The 22,078-nt window shown below is 41.2% G+C and overlaps 1 protein-coding gene across 1 annotated transcript; it reads right to left on the minus strand.

Annotated features, from left to right (window-relative positions):
- Positions 1 to 20,836: 20,836 nt before the first annotated feature.
- LOC117871749 (retrovirus-related Pol polyprotein) lies at positions 20,837 to 21,214 on the minus strand. The gene has a single exon (XM_034759514.1). The coding sequence runs from the start codon at positions 21,212 to 21,214 to the stop codon at positions 20,837 to 20,839; it is 378 nt and encodes a 125-aa protein (XP_034615405.1).
- Between the last annotated feature and the right edge of the window lie 864 nt (positions 21,215 to 22,078).

The raw sequence follows: 22,078 nt of genomic DNA on the forward strand, positions 1-22,078 counted from the left end.
TTTGGAAAAAAAAATGTTAATCTTCTTTCCTAGGTGTGACCTGAGCACAGCGGTAACAATCAGCAAATCTATGTAGTCAGCTGAGCTGCCAGGGTGATGCGTACGTTTGATAGCAAGTCTTAGCTATACCAGGTCTAAAACACCTGAATTCTAGTAAACGAAAACTACGTGTTTTTGAGACTAGAAAGGATGGGGGGAGGGATTTCGAGGCAGGGGGCGGGTTGTTTCTTTTTTTTTCTTTTTTTCTTTTTTAAATTGTTGACACCCAAGTACATAATCTAATTTTAGAACAAAGTCATGTAATCGGCCTGTCAACAAATTGTAATTAGCAGGCACTTTCTTAGCAGATGTGAATTTCAAAAATATATTTTCATACAGACTGAGCAGACTCAGTAATAATAATGATTGCCTCCAATATCAGATTTCAGAATGACTCACTGCTGCCACCTTTTGCCTGGCGATTTCCACAATTTCCTTAAAAAACACTAAATCATACTTTGTTATCAGACACGAAGAAGAGCTCTGTGTACATTAGAACGTTGTCTCTCTCACCAACAGAAGCTGGTCCACTAAAAGATGGTACCTCACCCACCTTGTCTTTCTAATATCCTGGGACCAACACAGCTACAACAACACTGCATACATTATTCTTCACTAACATTTTAGTAAAAGTTATTTCCAATATTAATTTTGTGGGGAGATCAGAGACTGTATTTTCAGATCATTACTTTGTATTTATATTAACTCCCAATGCCAAACCCACAATATATTCTTTATGTTTGTTTTATGTTTTGGTGTGTATTTTTTAGGACTGTCAAGTGATTAAAAATCACAATTAATTGTGTGACTAATCACACTGTTAATAATAATACCACATATTTAAATATTTTTGGATGTTTTCCACATTTTTAAATATAGATTTCAATTACCACACAGAATAAAGTGTACAGTGCTCATTTTATGTTTATATTTTATTACGAATATTTGCACTGTAAAAAAGAAATGAAATAAATTGTATTTTTCAGTTCACCTAATACAAGTACTGTAGTGCAATCTCTTTTATCATTAAAGTTGAACTTACAAATGTAGAATTATGTACAAAAATAACTGCACTCAAAAATAAAGCAATGTAAAACTTTAGCGCCTATAAGTCCAGTCAGTCCTATTTCTTGGCTCAGACAAAGCAGTTTGTTACATTTGCAGGAGAGAATGCTGCCCACTTCTTGTTTACAATGTCACCTGAAAGTGAGAAAAGGTATTCACAGCACTGCTGTAGCCGGTGTCACAAGATAGTTGCATGCCAGATGTGCTAAAGATTCATATGTCATTTCATGCTTCAACCACCATTCCAGGGGACATGTATCCATGCTGATGACGGATTCTGCTCTATAACAATCCAAAGCAATGCAGACCGATGTATGTTCATTTTCCTCATCTGAGTCAGATGCTACCAGCAGAAGGTTGATTTTTTTTTTTTGGTGGTGTGGGTTCTGTTGTTTCCGCATTGGAGTTGCTCTTTTAAGACTTCTGAAAGCATGCTCCACACCTCATCCCTCTCAAATTTTGGAAGGCACTTCAGATTCTTAAACCTTGGATCGAGTGCTGTAGCTATCTTTACAAATCTCAAATTGCTACCTTCTTTGCATTTTGCCAGGTCAGCATTGAAAGTGTTCTTAAAACGAACAATGTGCTGGGTCATCATCTGAGATTGCTATACCATGAAATATGTGGCAGAATGTGGGTAAAACAGCAGGAGACATACAGTTCTCTGCCTAGGAGTTCAGTCACAAATTTAATTAATGCATTATTTTTGTAACAAGCATCATCAGCATGGAAGCATGTCCTCTGACATGCTGGCCGAAGCATGAAAGGGTATACAATGTTTAGCATATCTGGCACATAAATACCTTGCAATGCCAGTTATACAAGTGCCATGCAAATGCCTGTTCTCACTTTCAGGAGACATTGTAAATAAAAGCGGGCAGCATTACCTCCCATAAATGTAAGAAACTTGTTTGTCGTAGCGATTGGATGAACAAGAAGTAGGACTGAGTGGAATTGTAGGCTCTAAAGTTTTACACTGTTTTGTTTTTGAGTGCAGTTATATAACAAATAAAAATCTACATTTGTAAGTTGCACTTTCACAATAAAGAGATTGCACTACTGTACTTATATAAGGTGAATTGAAAAATACTATTTCTTTTATCATTTTTACAGTGCAAATATTTGTAATAAAAATAATAATATAAAGTGAACACTGAACACTTTGTATTCTGTGTTGTAATTGAAATCAATATATTTGAAAATGTAGAAAACCGTCCAAAAATATTTAATAAATTTCAATTGGTATTATATTGTTTAATTAAAACTGTGATTAATTGCAATTAATTTTTTGGAGTTAATCGTGTGAGTTAACTGCAATTAATCGACAGCCCTAGTATTTTTGTTTTGCTTCCATATTCCCACTTCTGACTTGTTTTATTTCCCTTTTGGTATTTAATTAGATAGTGAGGGATTATGGGAATAATACATTTTTTCTTTCAATTTTAAGATTAAAAAGCAGAATTTAATATGCACTCTACCTTGACTCTGTCTCATTTGCTAAGTGACTCTCGCCTTAGGAGAAGGACATTTGCTTCTAAATGGTCAAAGAGAAGGCACCACACAAGAGGACCATTCAAAAGAAGATAATCTGGGTAAGTGGGATCCCCAAAGATAAGGTGCCACAGTAGCTATTCCTTTTGCAGGACACTTTACAAATTAGAGCTTTATCTAACTCAGTCTTCTGAATTCAAATCAAAGATCTATTCTTAACTAAGAAAAAGTTTTGTTTCTCCCCCTCCACCCAATAAGAGCTGTGTTGGAACTCATCTTTCAGGTCTGAGGCAGCTTTAGGGTGAGCTTTTCAAAAGTAGCCAAATGATTTTAAGATTGTGCACCTAGGTCACTTAGGAACCTTTAAAAATTCCACCTTTAATGCCTAGTCTTAACCACAACGATTAGTAAATTACTTTGGGATAGGCTGTGGATTTGCCACTATTCTCCCAAAAAGGGAAAAACATAAAGGAATATTATCAGCTGCACTGGCAAAGACATAATGGGATCTATGAGTCTGCACCTGCATGCAGAATCAAAGCTCTACCCCACTCCTTGAACCTTCCCACTGGCAGTAGCCCAGGCAGAGGAGAATGGGGGCTCCTCTTACTCCCCTGCTTTAGGGCAGAGTGCAAGCACCTAGGACAAGCCACAAACTCGTCCTCTGATTCTGGCACATTTCTGTTGAGAAAAATCTTTCTATGGGCCAGATTGTGCCACTCTACACATTTAATGTGATAAGTAGTTGCATTTCTTTATTGGGACTACTTGCAGACAAAAAGAAGAACAGGAGTACTTGTGGCACCTTAGAGACTAACAAATTTATTAGAGCATAAGCTTTCGTGGACTACAGCCACGGATGCATCCGAAGAAGTTGTCATGGGATAAGAGGGAAGGTCTTCTCATGGATCAGTAATTTCTTAAAACAGGGGTGGGCAAACTATGGCCCGGTGGCCACATCTGGCCCTTCAGACATTTTAATCCAGCCCTCAAGCTCCTGCTGGGGACCTGGGTCAGGGGCTTGCTCTCTGCAGTTCCCAGAAGCAGCGGTACATCCCACCTCTGGCTCCTACAGGTACAGGCAGCTAAGGGGCGCCGCACGCTGCCCCCACCCCAAGCGCTGCCCCTGCAGCTCCCATTGACCAGCAAACAGCACCTTCAGATGGGGCAGCACACAGAGCTGCCTGGCCATGCCTCCACATAGGAGCCAAAGGGGGGACATGCCGCTGCTTCCGGGAGCTGCTTGAGGTAAGCGCCTCCTGGAGCCTGCGCCTCTGACCCCGTCCTGCACCCCAACCCCTTGCCCCAGCCCTGATCCTCCACCTGCCCTCTGAACCCCTTGGTCCCATCCTCCTGTACCCCAGAGCCTGCATTTTCAGCCAGACCCCTCATCACCCCCCACCCAGACACCTGCCCCAGCCCAGAGCCCCTCCTGCACCCTGAACTCCTCATTTCTGGCCCCACCCCAGAGCCTGCACCCCCATCCGGAGCCCTCACCCCCTCCTGCATCCCAGCACCCAATTTTGTGAGCATTCATGGCCCGCCATACAATTTCCATGCCCAGATGTGGCCCTCGGGCCAAAAAGTTTGCCCACCCCGGGTTAAAAGATAGGAAACAGAGGGTAGGAATAAATGGTCAGTTTTCAGAATGGAGAGAGGAAAATAGTGGTGTCCCCCAGGGGTCTGTACTAGAACCAGTAACTGTACAACATATTCATAAATGTTCTGAAAAAAAGGGTCAACAGTGAGGTCAAAAAATTTGCAGATAATGCAAAATTACTCAAGATAGTTAAGTCCAAAGTAGACTGAGAAGACTTACAAAAAGATCTCACAAAATGGGGTGACTGGGCAACAAAATGGCAGATGAAATTCATAAGAACGGCCATATTGGGTCAGACCAAAAGTCCATCTAGCCCAGTATCCTGTGTCTGACAGAGGCCAATGCCAGGTGCCTCAGAGGGAATGAACAGAACAGATAATCATCAAGTGATCCACCCCCTGTCGCCCATTCCGAGCTTCTGGCAAACAGAGACTAGGGACACTATCCCTGCTGATCCTGGCTAATAGCCATTGATGGACCTATCCTCCATGAACTTATCTAGTTCTTTTTTATTCAGTGTTGATAAATGCAAAAAAACATAATCCCAACTATACATATAAAATGATACATTCTAACTGAATGTGCAGCAACAATCAAAAAAACTAACAGAATGTTGGGAATCATTAGGAAAGAGATAATAAGACGGAAAATATCTATATAAATCCATGGTATGCCCACACCTTGAATACTGCATGCAGATCTGGTCGCCCCATCTCAAAAAAGATATATTGGAATCAGAAAAGGTACAGAAAAGGGCAACAAAAATGATCAGGGATATGGTACATCTTCCATATGAGGCGAAATTAATGAGACTGGGACTTTTCAGCTTGGAAAAGAGACAACTAAGGGGAGATATGATAGAGGTCTATAAAAATCACCACTGGTGTGGAGAAAGTAAATAAGGAAGTGTTATTTACTCCTTCTCATAACACAAGAACTAGGGGACACCAAAAGAAATCAATAGGCAGCAGGTTTAAAACAAACAAAAGGAAATATTTCTTCAGACAACGCACAGTCAACCTGTGGAACTCTTTGCCAGAGGATGTTGTGAAGGCCAAGACTATAACAGGGTTCAAAAAAGAATTGGGTAAGTTCACAGAGGATAGGTCTATCAATGGCTATTAGCCAGTATAGGCAGGAATGGTGTCCCTAGCCTCTGTTTGCCAGAAGCTGGGAATGAGTGACGGGATGAATCACTTGATGATTTACTGTTCTGTTCATTCCCTCTGAAGGACCAGGCATTGACCACTGTCGGAAGACCTGATACTGGGCTAGATGGTCCTTTGGTCTGACCCAGTATGGCCATTCTTATGTTCTTATGTAGATATTACACATTTTCCTCCCTTTTTTTCTGGTTATGCTACAGGCAAATAGTACAACGTATTATTCAAAAATATTTTATTTAAGCACAAATTAATAATGAAGACATTATGAACAGAGGATTCAGGACTCTCAGATTAACCCAAAAAGTACTGATTCTTTTTTGGTGTATATTCCAAATTCCATTTTGTGGGAAATTTTCTTATTTATTTATTTATTTATTTATTGCCACGGACAGTGGTAGTGGGATTTGGTTGTTAATTTTTACCGCTAATAATGTCTCCCAGGATTCTCAAAATTATTATCATTAAACATTTCTGGTAAGTACAACAAACATTTCCAACAAACATGAGCAAATATGGCTTTTGACTTCTAGTTATTATTTCAGGTGTCTAGACTAATCCTATAAAGCCTGCCTCTATTGACTTCAGTGGGAGATTAGTTTGTAGAACAACCGTGGAATTGGGTCCCACAAAGATCATATAAAAGCCAACATTTTCCAAGTTAGTTATCTAACTGTTGGCACCTAAGTACATATTTAGTCACCTACTTTTAAATGTCTGATTTTCAGAGGTGCTGAGCACTTACTATTCCAGTTTACTTAAACGGACAATGTCAAGCAGAATGTTTAGCCACTGACAAATTTTAACTTTAATTAAATAAGTAGATTCAATTTTAGTAGATTTTTCAGAGATGTATTATTTTCGTGCATGAACTAATCAAGACATCAAGGTCTATTTTTTTTAGTTTAATATTTTTAAGAGAAAGAGCAATAATTTATTGTTTATTCCCTTTTTCCAGTTCCTCTTTTTCAAAAATTTCTTTAGAGGGTCATTTAAACAGTCCATGTAGATGCAAAGGTTTCAATATTTTTGGAATGGCAAAATAATGATTTAAAGTACATCCTATACCAGAACTGTGCCACCTGCCTCATTCACAGGAACTTCATGTAAGTCAGATGTATATACAAAGTAGGTGACAACTGGACTACTTCCTTCACTCAATAGCACCAATTTGTCAGCACACCATGTTGAGTTTATAAAAGGATTTCAATGTAGGGACAGGTGGGATAGTGCACCTGCTTCAGCTCTGTACTCACTTTCTTTTGTTCTACTATTTGAAAATGTCTATCAACACTTTGATCATTGTATGGAAAAGGAAATGTAAGATTTTTTTCTCCATTGTTCTGCTAAAGAAGTATTATGTCTAATATTCTTGAGAGGTTTATGAAACTTACTTTTGTATTACTCAGGCATTATGCCACTTGGGAGACTATTCCATAAACTAATAGACTTCACTTATTTTCCCCTAGTATGAAGGCTTATAATACTCAAATGGAAAACTGATCTTTCCAGAGAACTTTTTGTGCATCTTAAGAAAGTGGTGCCTAAGGCCCAGATCCACAGAAGCTCTTAGGTAATGCTGAGCATTTCAAAGTTTAACTTTTAGATGCCTAGGAAAATCACAGGAACAAAATTTTGATCCACAAAGCCTGGGTTATATACCTAGACTCCCTATAAAATGGATGGGCAGAGACAAGTGCCTGGAATGCAATCCACAAAAGCTATCATGCTGGGTGGGGAGATGCCTTAACTAGCCAATGTGTTTTGCCCATACAGAGCACATGGGATCTTTTTCAGGGAAAAAGGCAATACGTCGCGTTTATTGAAAATACGACAGTTAACATATGCATTCAGTTACACAACACACACACAAGTCCTGCAGATGGTCTTTATAGTTACCAGTCTGTCGTAGCTCGAGTCAATCCAATGGCCTGTTAGATTGAGCACGAGTGAGGAGCTGGGCTCTGTCGGTCGCGATCCAATGCTCCGAAGCTTTGCAGAACTCAAAATACCTCAGCTTTATAGTTGTAAATTCCCATTTGAGTCCATGCATTTTGCAATATCATCCTGTAATCATTAGTCCTTAAGTGGTGTTAATATTGGGGTTTTCTGGTGTTATCATTTGATGTTATTGTTGGGCTTCCCATCGTTATCTCCTATTTGTTGTCTCACCTTCGGGGGGTGTTTGCCTCACCTCTGAGGTCGTCAATGCTACTAACATATTTAGAATCGGATACAATGGATGTTTTCTGGTATTTCTAAGTCTCTCACTTTTTCTTGACCATCTGGACATTTGTGATGGCTTTCACACTCATCCTTAACCATGTACACATCCTTTACTCACACCAAACAATTTTACAGAGACTTTCAGACAGGATAACATTTTGGAAAGGATTATATGGTTATTAAAGGGATTACAAAAGAACCTTACACAATTTAGTTTGCAATGCATACAAGAAGCAAGACCTTATAGCAAATACTGTAATGAAATTTTATCCTAAAACAAAAGGTGACCATAATCAGCCATAAGGACTATTTTGGTCTATTCCTGTCTTGAAATCAAAAAGGGTGGCTGGCAGGATGAAACCAAATCATACATTAATACATTTTATACATACTACATTATTATAACCGTCAAGCTCAGTGGTTTGAGCATTGGCCTGCTAAATCCAGGGTTGTGAGTTCAGTTCTTGAGGGGGCCATTTAGGGAACTGGGGTAAAAAAAAAAATCTGTCTGGGGATTTGTCCTGCTTTGAGCAGGGGGTTGGACTAGATAATCTCCTGAGGTCCCTTCCAACCCTGAGATTCAGTGATTATCATTATAACCTCTAATATAAATATAAAATCCTACTCCTACAAATGGAAGATTCTGATTAGAAGGGTCTGACCTAAGACTCACCCCTCTCACAGAGTAGGAGTCTAAGTCTGGGCTGCAGGGAAGCATTTATCTCTACGTCTAATCCATAGCCAGGAACCCTTCTCCTGAAGTCACCCAAGGCATTTCTTACAAGAATGAGTTAGGCATCTGCCTTACTCCACACCAAATAGCTGGAGGAGGAGAAGAAGCTCACCCTATAATCGTTAGCCCTGTGGTTAGAGGACTCACTTGGGACATTTCTAAGTCCCCCATCTGCTTGAGAGGAAGAAAGAATTTGAACAGGGGTCTCCCGAACCTCTCAGTAGGGTACCCTAGCCATTAGTCTATGGGGTATTCTGATGTATGGGCCTCCTCACTGTTTCCTGTTGAAGCTGTTCCACTTTGGATAACTAATTAAAGAATCATTGGAGTAGGGGAATTGGACCCTGGCTTTCCCACATGGATGCATTCACCACCAGGATGTAGAATCATTTTCATCCTTGCTCTCTCTCTGGCCCATATTAACTATTTATACACAATGGAACAAATTCAACAGGAGAGACTGAGGGAGCCCCACATCAGAATATGTGTATCCACATCCCAGGTAAGTGCTCTAACTACTCGGCTAAGTTATAAGGTGGGAACCTCCTCTTCCAGACAGGTTTTGAATGGAATCCAATCCAGTAGATGGCCTCAGAGAACACCCATTGGATCGGGCCTCACAGATGAGACAGATGCTTTTGTATCTGTCTTCCCCTGGTTTTGTGGATTGCATTGGGGCTTAGGCAGGAGATAGACATCTGTACACATAGAGTGAGGCAACAGTGTGAATGCTCAGAGGCAGAAACTTAGGGCATGGCTACACTTGCAAGTTAGAGAGCATTAAAGCAGCCCCAGGCACCCTAACTCACAACGTGTCCACACTGGCAAGGCACTTAGAGCGCCTGGACTCGGCAGCTGGAGCGCTCCTGGTAATCCACCTCCACGAGAAGCGTAATGCTTGGTGCACCTCGGCTGAAACACTGAGGCATCAGTGTGAACGAGGTGTTGCATTATTGTGCTCTGATCGGCCTCCGGAAATGTCCCATAATCCCTTTAAGTCAAGTGACCACTCTTGTAATTGTTTTTCAGTTGCTGAAAGAATGTGGATATCCCCTTTCAAAGCTCCGTTTCTGACAGCTGGCATGATTATCTGCTCCGGAACAAAGTAAACCATTACTGTGGAATGTTGTGTGTGTGAGAGAGAGGCGGGGTGTGGGGGGGGGTCTGCTGCTGTCTGAACTTACAAGACAGTATTCTGACATGCTCTCAGCCCCCCAAAAACCCACTCTCTCTCCCCCCACGTACACACAATACACTCCCTGTCACACTCCATCCCCCCCCATTTGAAAAGCACTTTGAAGCCACTTGCATGCTGGGATAGCTACCACAATGCACTGCTCTTTGTGGCCGTTGCAAGAGCTGCTAATGTGGCCATGCCAGTGTGCTTGAATCTGACAGTGTGGACACACTGCAGCACTTTCCCTACTGCAGTTTCCGACGGCTGGTTTAACTCACAGCACTCTATATCTGCAAGTGTAGCCATGCCCTTAGGCCCCTAGCAAACTTCCATAGCACAAATTTACATGCTGAGTGAGTTTAGGCAACTGCAGGGTTAGGCAGCACCCATGTGGAAGTTTTGTGGATTGCTTTGGCATACTGGGACTTAGGTGCCTTAGTACCTTTGTGTATCTGACCTTGTTTGCCTAGTGCAACAGAGATAGACTTGCAACCAAGATTTAGTGGAACCTATCCTGATCTCTATTACACCTATACAAATCCACTGAAGGCAATGAAAATACATTACTATAATCAAAAGCAAAAAAAAATCGTAGAATCTTTAAGATGCCATAAACAAATATCCTTGTTCAGTCCTCAAAAGGCTCAAGTCCAACTATCTTCCTCTCTGCAGTAGGGCAGAAAGTTAACACAATCTCTTGAAGAATATATGTAGAAATACAAAAAAGTATGCCTATGGTCTTTTATTTGATATCATAAACTTTTTGCCTATAGAGCAGAAGCTTTGGAGAAAAAATAGCATTAATTTATAATTAGTGGATAGTTCTGAGAAGATTAACAACTAGATACAAAGTCCATTGACTATAATGGGCATTGGATCAGGTACTAAATCAGGTGAAATTTTAACTCCATAAATGGCTAACAGCATTAGCTTATTCATTAATTTATCCTCTGTTCCTAATGTCTCTGCTTTTGGTTAGGAAGGTGCCTATTACAATCAGTCCTAGAAGCTTGCTTACATTTCATATTACACATCACTGACTTAGTGTTAGCAATAAAATGCTGAAGATTGTGAAGTCATCTTTGTTACTAAGAGCTCAATACTTCGCTCAGTTATGCACAGCTCCCATTGAGTTCAATGAGGGTCACATGGGTATAACTGAAGTCAAAACTGGGTGTTTCCATGGAGAAAATATTTTTTTTTCCTGATTACAGTCCCGAGTTGGTACTGAGGAAGACTTTGGCTGAAATTTAGCCTATTTTGTGAACTATGAAAATCAGCTATGCTTTATTAAAATGACATGTTTAGGGCAATAAATTAAAGACTTCTTGCTGTTGTTTGTTTTTTTTTTCCAAATAAAAGTGGAATTATTTAAAGTGCATAACATTCAATAGAACAGACATATTTCAGACTGGAAAGAATGTGCCTCTGTTGGCTTATGTAGAACTGTATCTTATGAAAGCCAAAGAGGGAATGGACTTGGATGTCTATATGGTCTGCTGATTCAGCTTTGATGTCTTTCTGCTATTTGGCTCAGATGCAAATATTATCATTAAAGAAGCTAAGTTAACACTGGATGGTGTGCATCTAAACTTTCTGCAATGCTATTTTCCTACTATAGATTTTTATGACTTTGTAAAATGTTATGCAGTACTATGTGCACGTCGACTTATTTATCAGCAGGATACACACCAGTTCTTGGATGGATTTTTTTTTAACCAGAGCTCCAACTCACAGCTGAGAAACTGAGTAGAGTTATAGCAGCTCAGTGGAGGTGCAGTTGCACTTGGATGAGGTATTGGGATGTTCACATGAAAGGATTTTTTTCACAGTTTTCTTTTAAAAGTATTATTTCCTGATCTATGGCATGCCTGGTTTTAACTCAGTTTATTTATGTGTATGTAGAATGGTTAGGTTTGTTGTTGCACTTTTGTGCCCTATTTGATTGTCAATATGAAGATACAAATTTCATTTCCTTTGTAAATCTTGTAGACCGTGCTTTGTATGAAGCTGCAGGTTCACTTGAAGACCTAGAATCTAAATGAACCCAAACACCCAAGAAAATTCCTATCCACCCATGCCCCAGAAATGGCCATCATACTTTTTGATGCTTTCATTGGGGAAGCCTACTGTTCTCTTGTGCGTGGATAGTTCCCTTTCCTTTCTTTTGGGGTCTTTAAGGAGCATTTGGTGGCTGCTTTGTCCCAGCAGGATGTTTGGGAAGGAGAAGGGGTCTGTTTGATATAGGCTGATAGCCTAGTCTACATGGAGCATAATGAGATCGTGGGAGAGAGGCCCCTATCTCTAGTGAATCAGTGGCACTGGTGCCCTTTAATCCCTAACACTGTAGTTGGGGAACCAGGAGGGATCCTAGCAACAGCAACCTTGGGACCATGAGTCATCACTTCCCTAGTGTATCATTGTTAAGGAACTCCATGGATATCCTACCTACCAAGGGAGAATTGTGGAATATCTGGTGCCATGAAGATTCTGCCTTTATTCCCTTAAAGCGTCCCTCCAAAGACCCTAACTGGTCTTGGGCATAGCAACATAACAATTGTCCCTATAATGACAATCATCCCTATAAAAACTCTAGGGAGATTGCAGGAGGTCACCATACTCAACAAGATGGTGTGGCAGCCCCCTCAGACCCACTGAAGATACCTAAGGCAAGGTGGCAATGGTGTCCTAGAGCAGAGCAGATGAGTGAAGGAGAATCGTTTGGGGGAGCCCACAGAGAGAAAGAGAGAACTGTGTGAACACTATCAGCTCAACTTTGAGACTCTGTTCTGAATCTGGGCTGAGGTCTTGAACCATAACAGGTCCTAGAACTTTAACTCACCTGGCTTTCCTGTGAGTTTTGTATTATATGCAAACCTTTTACAAAACCATTAATTAAAACCTGTCAAAATGTCCCTGTCTTCTATTGGATTTATACGTGAAGCAATATGGTCCAGTGGATAAAGAATAAAACTAATAACTATAATGTCCTGAATTCTAATTTCAGCTTGGTCACATTCTTGGTGTGTTGTCTTGGTCAGTTTAACCTCATAGTTTTAATTTTCCTATCTGTAAAATGGGGACAATGATACTTTCCTTTAAAGTATGAGAACTAATTAGTTAGTGTTTGTATAATAATTTGCAGATGTAAAGCACTTTATAAGGCCTAAATATTATTTTTCCTGTGTGACTATCATATCCATTTGGGAAGTCCATTTAGAGACAACAATTTGCATGATTTTATTTCTTGTCTGATTTGATATGTGTAAAGGCATCCATTTACTGCTTACCCTACATTCAGTTGAATATTTTAGTAGTTGATGGTACGTGCAATATATTTTGTGATGCAAGCCTAGAGCAAGCTATGTAAATCATCTTTCAGATTTTTCATAAAGTGAAAATTAAAATAAAGAATTAAAGTGACTCCTTCAGTAGAAAAGATTATCCTAGCACCTATTCAGGTGCTAATTAACTCTATCATGGATGGTCAGATAACCAATTATAAATATAGCCTCCCTACAAACAGTTGGTTTAACAGTCAACTTGTGCCTGCGTAAATTCATCACACCATATAAAGGATTATCATTTAAACAACATCTACCATTAATTTCCTAAATTAGTTAATATTTTCAGCATGATTTTCTTTGAAGTTTTGTAAAATTTCAATTGACCCTGTTAATCATGAACAACTAGATTAAGAGTTTACTCTCAGTCCATAGTAAGGAGGAACACATGATTTTGCTACCCCAGGGGCAGATCAGGAAGAGAATTGTGACTCAGTCACAGTTCTCTACCTGTCTTCCCACTTTGCTCCAAGGAGGAAGTTGGGTTTTTTTACTTGTCAATGCAAATATCAGATGACTTTCCTCACCATGCCCGGAATAGCCAATTTCCCACTTTTGTCTGCATAATCCCCACCAACATATTATCCCTCTTTTACTGTGACCTATGTTGCAATTAGGCAACCCAGAGGAGTAAAAGAGCTCCATTGCATTGGTACATAGAGCAAGCCATCTCATTACTCAAAATGTTAGCACAGAGATAAATTAGGTTAAACTCTAGTTAAAATTAATGACATTTACACAAGTATCAATAAAACAGATCATGCAAGATCATGTGGCAAAAGACCACCTTGGCTTAACCACGAGATCTTGCATGATCTAAAAAATAAAAAGGAGTCATATAAAAAATGGAAACTAGGACAGATTACAAAGGATGAATATAGGCAAACAACACAGGAATGCAGGGGCAAGAATAGAAAGGCAAAGGCACAAAATGAGCTCAAACTAGCTACAGGAATAAAGGGAAACAAGAAGACTTTTTATCAATACATTAGAAGCAAGAGGAAGACCAAAGACAGGGTAGGCCCTCTGCTTACTGAAGAGGGAGAAACAGTAAGAGGAAACTTGGAAATGGCAGAGATGCTTAATGACTTCTTTGTTTCGGTCTTCACCGAGAAGTCTGAAGGAATGCCTAACATAGTGAATGCTAATGGGAAGGGGGTAGGTTTAGCAGATAAAATAAAAAAAAGAACAAGTTAAAAATCACTTAGAAAAGTTAGATGTCTGCAAGTCACCAGGGCCTGATGAAATGCATCCTAGAATACTCAAGGAGCTAATAGAGGAGGTATCTGAGCCTCTAGCTATTATCTTTGCAAAATCATGGGAGATGGGAGAGATTCCAGAAGACTGGAAAAGGGCAAATATAGTGCCCATCTATAAAAAGGGAAATAAAAACAACCCAGGAAACTACAGACCAGTTAGTTTAACTTCTGTGCCAGGGAAGATAATGGAGCAAGTAATTAAGGAAATCATCTGCAAACACTTGGAAGGTGGTAAGGTGATAGGGAACAGCCAGCATGGATTTGTAAAAAACAAATCATATCAAACCAATCTGATAGCTTTCTTTGATAGGATAACGAGTCTTGTGGATAAGGGAGAAGCTGTGAATGTGGTATACCTAGACTTTAGTAAGGCATTTGATATGGTCTCGCATGATATTCTTATCGATAAACAAGGCAAATACAATTTAGATGGGGCTACTATAAGGTGGGTGCACAACTGGCTGGATAACCGTACTCAGAGAGTAGTTATTAATGATTCCCAATCCTGCTGGAAAGGCATAACAAGTGGGGTTCCGCTGGGGTCTGTTTTGGGCCCGGCTCTGTTCAATATCTTAATTAATGACTTAGATATTGGCCTAGAAAGTATGCATATTAAGTTTGCGGATGATACCAAACTGGGAGGGATTGCTACTACTTTGGAGGACAGGGTCATAATTCAAAATGATCTGGACAAATCGGAGAAATGGTCCGAGTTAAACAGGATGAAGTTTAACAAAGACAAATGCAAAGTGCTCCACTTAGGAAGAAAAAATCAGTTTCACACATACAGAATGGGAAAAGACTGTCTAGGAAGGAGTACGGCAAAAAGGGATCTAGGGGTTATAGTGGACCACAAGCTAAATATGAGTCAACAGTGTGATGCTGTTGCAAAAAAAGCAAATATGATTCTGGGATGTATTAACAGGTGTGTTGTAAGCAAGACACGAGAAGTCATTCTTCCGCTCTACTCTGCTCTGGTTAGGCCTCAGCTGGAGTATTGTGTCCAGTTCTGGGCACCGCATTTCAAGAAAGATGTGGAGAAATTGGAAAGGGTCCAGAGAAGAGCAACAAGAATGATTAAAGGTCTTGAGAACATGACCTATAAAAGAAGGCTGAAAGAATTGGGTTTGTTTAGTCTGGAAAAGAGAAGACTGAGAGGGGACATGATAGCAGTTTTCAGGTATCTAAAAGGGTGTCATAAGGAGGAGGGAGAAAACTTGTTCACCTTAGCCTCTAAGGATAGAACAAGAAGCAATGGGCTTAAACTGCAGCAAGGGAGGTCTAGGTTGGACATAAGGAAAAAGTTCCTAACTGTCAGGGTGGTTAAACACTGGAATAAATTGCCTAGGGAGGTTGTGGAATCTCCATCTCTGGAGATATTTAAGAGTAGGTTAGATAAATGTCTATCAGGGATGATCTAGACAGTATTTGGTCCTGCCATGCGGGCAGGGGACTGGACTCGATGACCTCTCGAGGTCCCTTCCAGTCCTAGAATCTATGAACAGTTTTTGCCTGGATAATTGAGACTCCTTGGCCATCATTGACCTCCTTCTCTGATACATGGAAACTAAAAGAGCTGATCTAATTAAGGTCTCAATCCTGCAAACAGCTCAGTTCAGTCAGATCACTGTCCCTATCCACTGAGTTAAAATGGGCTCCACATGGGTGCAAGGGTCTGACCACATGGAAGTAGTTGAAGGATGAGACCTAAATTTGTAAATTAAAAAAAGCAAGTCAAAAAAAGTTGTTTGCATTTGACTGAGGCACAGGCTTTATATCCTAAAATTTTCTGCTCTGCTTTTTAAAGCATTTTGCTACTTTGTCCATTGGAAGGTAGAGGGTCAAATATTAAAGAATTTTGTTTAATAAATATTCCAGAAGTATGACTGATGGAGTCCCCAGGGTGTAATCTGGAACTGGGGTACTGTTGAGTCCTCTGTCCCACCAACTGGGCTCCCTCTAACCCTACGATGCTGTGAAAAGCAGCAAACCTCTGGCAGGTACTGCATTAACACAGACATCCACAGGCAGGGACACACCCAGCTGCATTACATGCATGCTTCTCCCAGCCAATCATGAACTAACAATAGAGAAGCTCCAGCCAATTCCCCCAGCTCCCCAACTTTGCTTCCCCGAGCTGTACCATCCTGCCCTAGTCTGAAGAACGTTAATAATTTAGTCCGTTCCACCCTCAATGTGGAGAGGATATGCACCAGGTTTTGTTCCTGAGCTCAGTTTGCCCAAGCACTTTAAACAAAATATACTGTTTTAGGTAAAACATAAAACAGGTTTATTAACTACAGAAAGATAGATTAAGTGATTATAAGTGGTAGGCTTAAAGCATAGAGATGATTACCAAAGAAAATGAAAATAAGCTCACAATCTAAGTTCTATAAATTAAACAGGATTTGAATCAAGCAGTGCCTCACCCTATTAGATAGTACAAGCAAGTTAAAGATCATCAATACACAGGATAGAATTCTTCTCCAGCCTGGGACCACCTTCCCCCTTTCAGTCTGCCTTCCAGATGTGTTTCCAGTGTTGAGTTGTGGGGGGAGTGAGGCCAAGTGATGATGTCATTTCCTTTCTTTTAGAGTTTCTTCCAGCTTGCTATGACATTGGTCAAGTAGTCTCCATTGTCTGAGAAGTCTCCATTGTATACAGTTCCTGGGATAGTTCTTGGGAGTGTGGTTTCCCTTTAATGGGCCATCAGTATGTCTGGCTCATCTGTTGTTGCACTTGAAAGGCTAGTTGTGGGTGTTCCCAACCTCACAATATATTTCAGTAACATGCATATAGCAAACTTCACATACCATGATAGCACATTCAATACAACAGGATATTAATGTTCAGCAGATCAAGACTTAGAATGATATCACAAGGCATACTTTGTACAAAACATATCATGATTATATCACCACGGTGAATATGGAGGTTCTAGGGTGCTGCTCTGAGGTACAGAATGCCACAATGACTATGTATATGTAAATTGATACTGATTATGTTGCCTCTTCAGCATCCAGTTTAAAGAAAAAAATATTAATGCTTTTTTATGGATTTATATCCTGTGCCAAATGGCACTAAAGGGATTAATGCATATGAAGACCTCAACATTTGGAAATAATAAATTCAAACCTTAGTCCTGTGTAAGAAAGTAATCACAATCTATCATCACATGACCAGTTTTGTCAGCAGTATGATGTCAACTCAGCTGAAAAGTACAATCTAGTATTAACAGTTCAAAACATGTTTATCCCTATTAGTGTCAATTGAAATTCCTCATTGCCAAGCCATTTTCAAAAGGTATTCCTTAATACATTTAGAGCTGCAAAAGCATTTAGGATTAAGGTATAACACTACCAGAACTGTATTACACATCTTCAGATTCTTTTTCCTCTCTATGGTGCATAGACATTAGGTACATCTCTGAACATCCTTCCTGAAAGCCTTCTGATATAATCATCGCATAAAGCTTGACCCCACAAGGGGCTACACAGGGCTCTTCCTTGTGACAGCCTACTTGCTGGTGCATAAGACAGGCTTCCTACTGGCAGAGTAGATATTGTCAAGGTCAAGTGTACCCTGCTGCAATCTGTATCTAAATTCTGCAGTAAGCCACTCTGGTTTCTGCAGCACTCTGGTGTGGCTGAATGGAAATTTTGCAACAGATTCAGATAAATTCAAAAAGTGATGATTATATTGAATTAAATATGGAAATGAATGATACAATCAGTGCAGTGTCCCTTGTTATTTGTTTTTATATAGAATCCAATTTGCCAACAATTTTTCTATGTGATATAGATTTCTATATTGACAACACATCAGCTGCATTGTAGAAGTTGTTAGGGATTTTTTCAGACAGCTGCAGATTTTAAAAACTGGGTGAAGACCACATTGACATTTTTTCACCCAAGAAAGTATAGGAGGTGGCTTGGATTATTTTGCATTGCACAGGATCTGTTTGCTATTTAACCACCCTCCATGTAGTCTTTGGCTAGCATAGTCTCTATATCAGGAAGACAGTCATGGTGGGGTGAAATCAGGGTTTAAGGCTGCGGTCTCCTTATGCTGGACATTCAAAATAGCTGCAAAGCTGCTCTTTTGTTGTGCACTGTTACTTTACCCTTAGACCAAGAATGGTGTAACTGTCTGCCACAGGGCTGATACACCCAGTCACCCTTTGGGGGTAGAGAAAAGGTGTGTCACATCCCCACAGTCAAGTTTAAAGGGGTACCCCATGTCTCAAGGGCCTCGCTCCTTAATGCCTGATGGCCAGAGTCAATACTATAACCCCTGCCGTCAGGGCAGTGCAGCCCAATGGCCAGAGTCAATACTACAGGTGAACTGGGACACCACCCCGGGGTGGATGGTAGCCAGGATAAGGGGACCCAGGCCCGCCCTCTCCACCTACTCTGAACCAAGGGCCCTGTCAGTGGTAGATTTACCCACCACCAGCTCAGCAGGGGTTTGACTGAAACACACAGAGCCTTGGTCTGGTTCTGTCACCGTTTCCCCGCAAAACCTCCCTGGGTCACTTCTTATCCAAGTCTCTGGAGTCCTCCATCTTTGAGGCTCTCTGATCTCTCCACATTCCGCAACATCTCTGTGTGTGTGAGAGTCCATCTCCGTCTGGCCTCTACATTTTGGAGTGCAGGCAGTCTTCTCTCAGGCACTATCAACACACCTCCTTCCTCTCCAGCAGTCAGCCCCAACTGAGCTGTTCTGCTTCCTTTTCTATCCTGGCTCCAGTTGGAGCATGCCCAACAGAGCTGGGGGTGGGGAGTGGCCCCCTTGGCTAAGAGAGAAGGGTTAACCCCTGCTGTATTAGTCCAGGGCTGATACACCCTGTCACACTGCCTTTACTTAGGGAGTCAAAAGTCATGGTACCATTGGTACACATATATGTATTGTATTAGAGTGGTCATGAAACTCACTATGGTTAAGGTTACAAAAAAAGTTATAATACCCTGTTGAGTCAAATTTAGGATAGTTGCTTAGACAGGGTCATTTTCAGAATTTTTAAAAGTACAAATTGAATGCTACAGACTGGATCCCCTTCACAGAATGCTGTCATTGATAAATGTGCTATGGGCATGAAAAAATGTTAATTTGCCTGATATTTAAAGTTTTCCACATCATGGTCTTTCACATGGGAAATCATAGATTTTCCTGTTGGTGATGTTAGAGCCCAAGAATGAAGGAGTTGAGGGGGAAACAGTCTTTATTCTCCATCCATTAATCCCTATCAGGTTGTTATTTCTATTCATCTCCTTCTCAATTTCCCTGCCCTCCTCTGACTCATCTCTTTTTCTGTGTGATAATTTTAATGTTACTTTTCAACAGATCAAAAAAAGAGATGGGGCACTGAGGGAGAAAGACGAGTGGGAGCCATCAAGTGGGGGCAGACCTCTCCCTTCCTGCATCTCTGCTTTTCTCTTTGTGGAGTAAGGTGCTACTCAAGGTGAGTATGGGCCTCAAAATCTGGCCCAATGTCTTTTCAATAAAACTACTCTATTTTTGTCGAATCCTATTTTTTATATATTACCATACACATGGCCTCCTTGTTCCATTATTTTTAACTTTGAGAAAACATTTCATCTACATCAACATGTTAGGTAAAAAGCAAGTCCTCACTCACCTCTCCAGCACCCGAGTTCATGCGGAGTTGGTATGGGGCTCACAATCTGTCAGAGACCAGACACCAATTCGTTGATCAACGGGCTCACACTATCCTTAGCTTGAAAAGCTTCAGAGTAAGTGTGGCAAGTTTATTAGGGGTGAGCATCAATATTTATACACAGAAGTAAACAAAGTGATTAACAGATCATAATGGTCATGTATAATCAATCAAGATTCTACAGGATAAAACAGGTTAAAATGTAAATTCAGAAAGAGAAAAGGAGAGATGACTACTTAAGGGGAGGGGGGTGTCATGAGTAGTTCGCAGGTCAGAGCTTTGATTAAAAGGTCAGACAGAGACATCAAGTCTGGGTTAAGTTTAAGCTCATCAAAAGTTCAGACTCAACATTCCTCCATTTGTAGCTTTGGGATAACTATTTACCAAAAGCTACACCCCATTTTAAGGAGCCAAGGGCCGCTTGGCAATTTCAGCCTGGGCCAACTCGAAGAGAGTAAGGCCCTTGGCTGAAGTAGGAAAAGAATAAACTGACCCACATGAGTCTATGAGGGAGGGGACACACTGAATACAGTAACACAGTATTATAAGGATTACTATGGCCCCAACAATACCCACCAAGAGTTTTTTTAACCCACCCAAATCCAGGCAGCCAATTTCATAAGGCTCCCCGCCAATTATAAGGTGGCTGGCCAGAGGAGTAGTTCTTAGCCATTTCCCTTAGATGTTTGGTACATTGAAAAGTGTCAGAGTAGGTGTCATTTACAAAAACACAGCATTCTTCATTTATGAGGGCACAAGTTCCTCCCTGGGCTGCTAACATTATGTCTAAAGCCATGTGGTTTTGCAAAGCTAACTGGCGCAGCTGGGACATTTCCCCGGCCTGATTCTCAAATAGGGTCGCAGTTTCATTGGTTAAAGATTCTAGTAGTCCCTGTTCTGCATTTACTGGAAATTGAGTACATACCCAGCAATTACTTCTATTTCCTAAAATATGAGTTTTAACCTCATGGGAATATCTAATAAAAGCATTATCTTCATAAGTAGAAAATAAACTAAAAAGGCATAATAAAAAACATACAGTTGTCAGAATAAAAGGTCCTCTCATTTTTGCCGAGTCAATTTAAGTCTGATGTCTGAAAGAGGTAAGCTGGTCCACTGGTCGGAGGCAGTGTCCTCAGTGGTGGCAAGAGCTGCTGGTCCGTCACTGTGGTCCACTACAGCTGGCTTGACGTGGGAGTGGTGGATCCAGGATTTGCGTCCTTCCAGGAACACTGCAGTCTGGGTTGTTAAAAGAACCTGGTGGGGTCCAGTAAACCTCGGCTGGAGGGTGTCGCCACGAACGAACTTTTTGGCCCAGACGAAGTCCCCTGGTTGGAACGGGTGGATCTGTTCTTCCAGCGGCACGGTCTGGGAAAACTGCGAGGCTTTCCAAAGGGTACGGAGGCGAGCCTGTAGGGAGAGAAACTGGCACGCGGTCATATGATCCCCTCCCAATAGTGAAACATCAGCACGTGGTAGCGCCCCGCCTTTGAAAGAGGGGTGTCCATAGAGCAGTTCAAAGGGGGATAATCCCAATACACGGGTTGGGCGAGTACGAAGGTGAAACAGGACCAAGGGAAGTACCTGAGGCCACTTTAACCCTGTTTCCTGACAGTATTTAGCCAATGTAAACTTAAGCTCCCTATTCATACGCTCAACTTTCCCGCCAGACTGGGGGTGGTAGGGTGTATGAAAGGAGTGTGAAATTCCCAGTCCTTGTTCTAAACGGCCAAGGACATGACCAGTAAAGTGAGGTCCGCGATCTGAGACAAGCACGAGAGGGATGCCAAAACGGGGTACAATGTCTCTAAGGAGAATCTTCGCCACTGTGGCAGCAGTACAATTAGCAGTAGGAAAAGCTTCGACCCAGGAAGTCAGAGGGCAAACCAAAACAAGGAGGTGCTTTTTCCCAAAAGCCTTTGGCATATCTGCAAAGTCAATTTGAAGATGTTGAAATGGAGCAGCAGGCGGAGGTCTTCCACCCTTAATTTTGTTAAGAGGCGGAGCAGGTCCATTACGCTGACATGTGCTGCATGCTTTCACTATTGACAGGCAGTAGGGTTGAATGCCTGGAGCATACCAAAAGCGAGCGATGGTGTCCACAAGGGCGTGCGTGCCGTAGTGACCCCCCTTATCATGGTGCCAGTGAACTGCCACGGGGTATGTGGAGCGAGGGAGGCAGGCTCAGCCATCCGGCATAAGCCAGGTCCCTTATTTGTAAGATGCTATAAACTACTTCCAAACAGTCGTGCTGATCCTGGAGGACTGGCAGGTCAGGAAGCAAGGTAGCTGGATTAAGGGGCC

This window comes from Trachemys scripta, chromosome 2 (assembly GCF_013100865.1).
Source record: "Trachemys scripta elegans isolate TJP31775 chromosome 2, CAS_Tse_1.0, whole genome shotgun sequence".
NCBI classification, from domain to species: domain Eukaryota; kingdom Metazoa; phylum Chordata; order Testudines; family Emydidae; genus Trachemys; species Trachemys scripta.

Coding starts and splice junctions, on each gene's coding strand:
- LOC117871749 (XM_034759514.1), bottom strand. CDS start 21,214: ATGACCGCGTGCCAGTTTCTCTCCCTACAGGCTCGCCTCCGTACCCTT.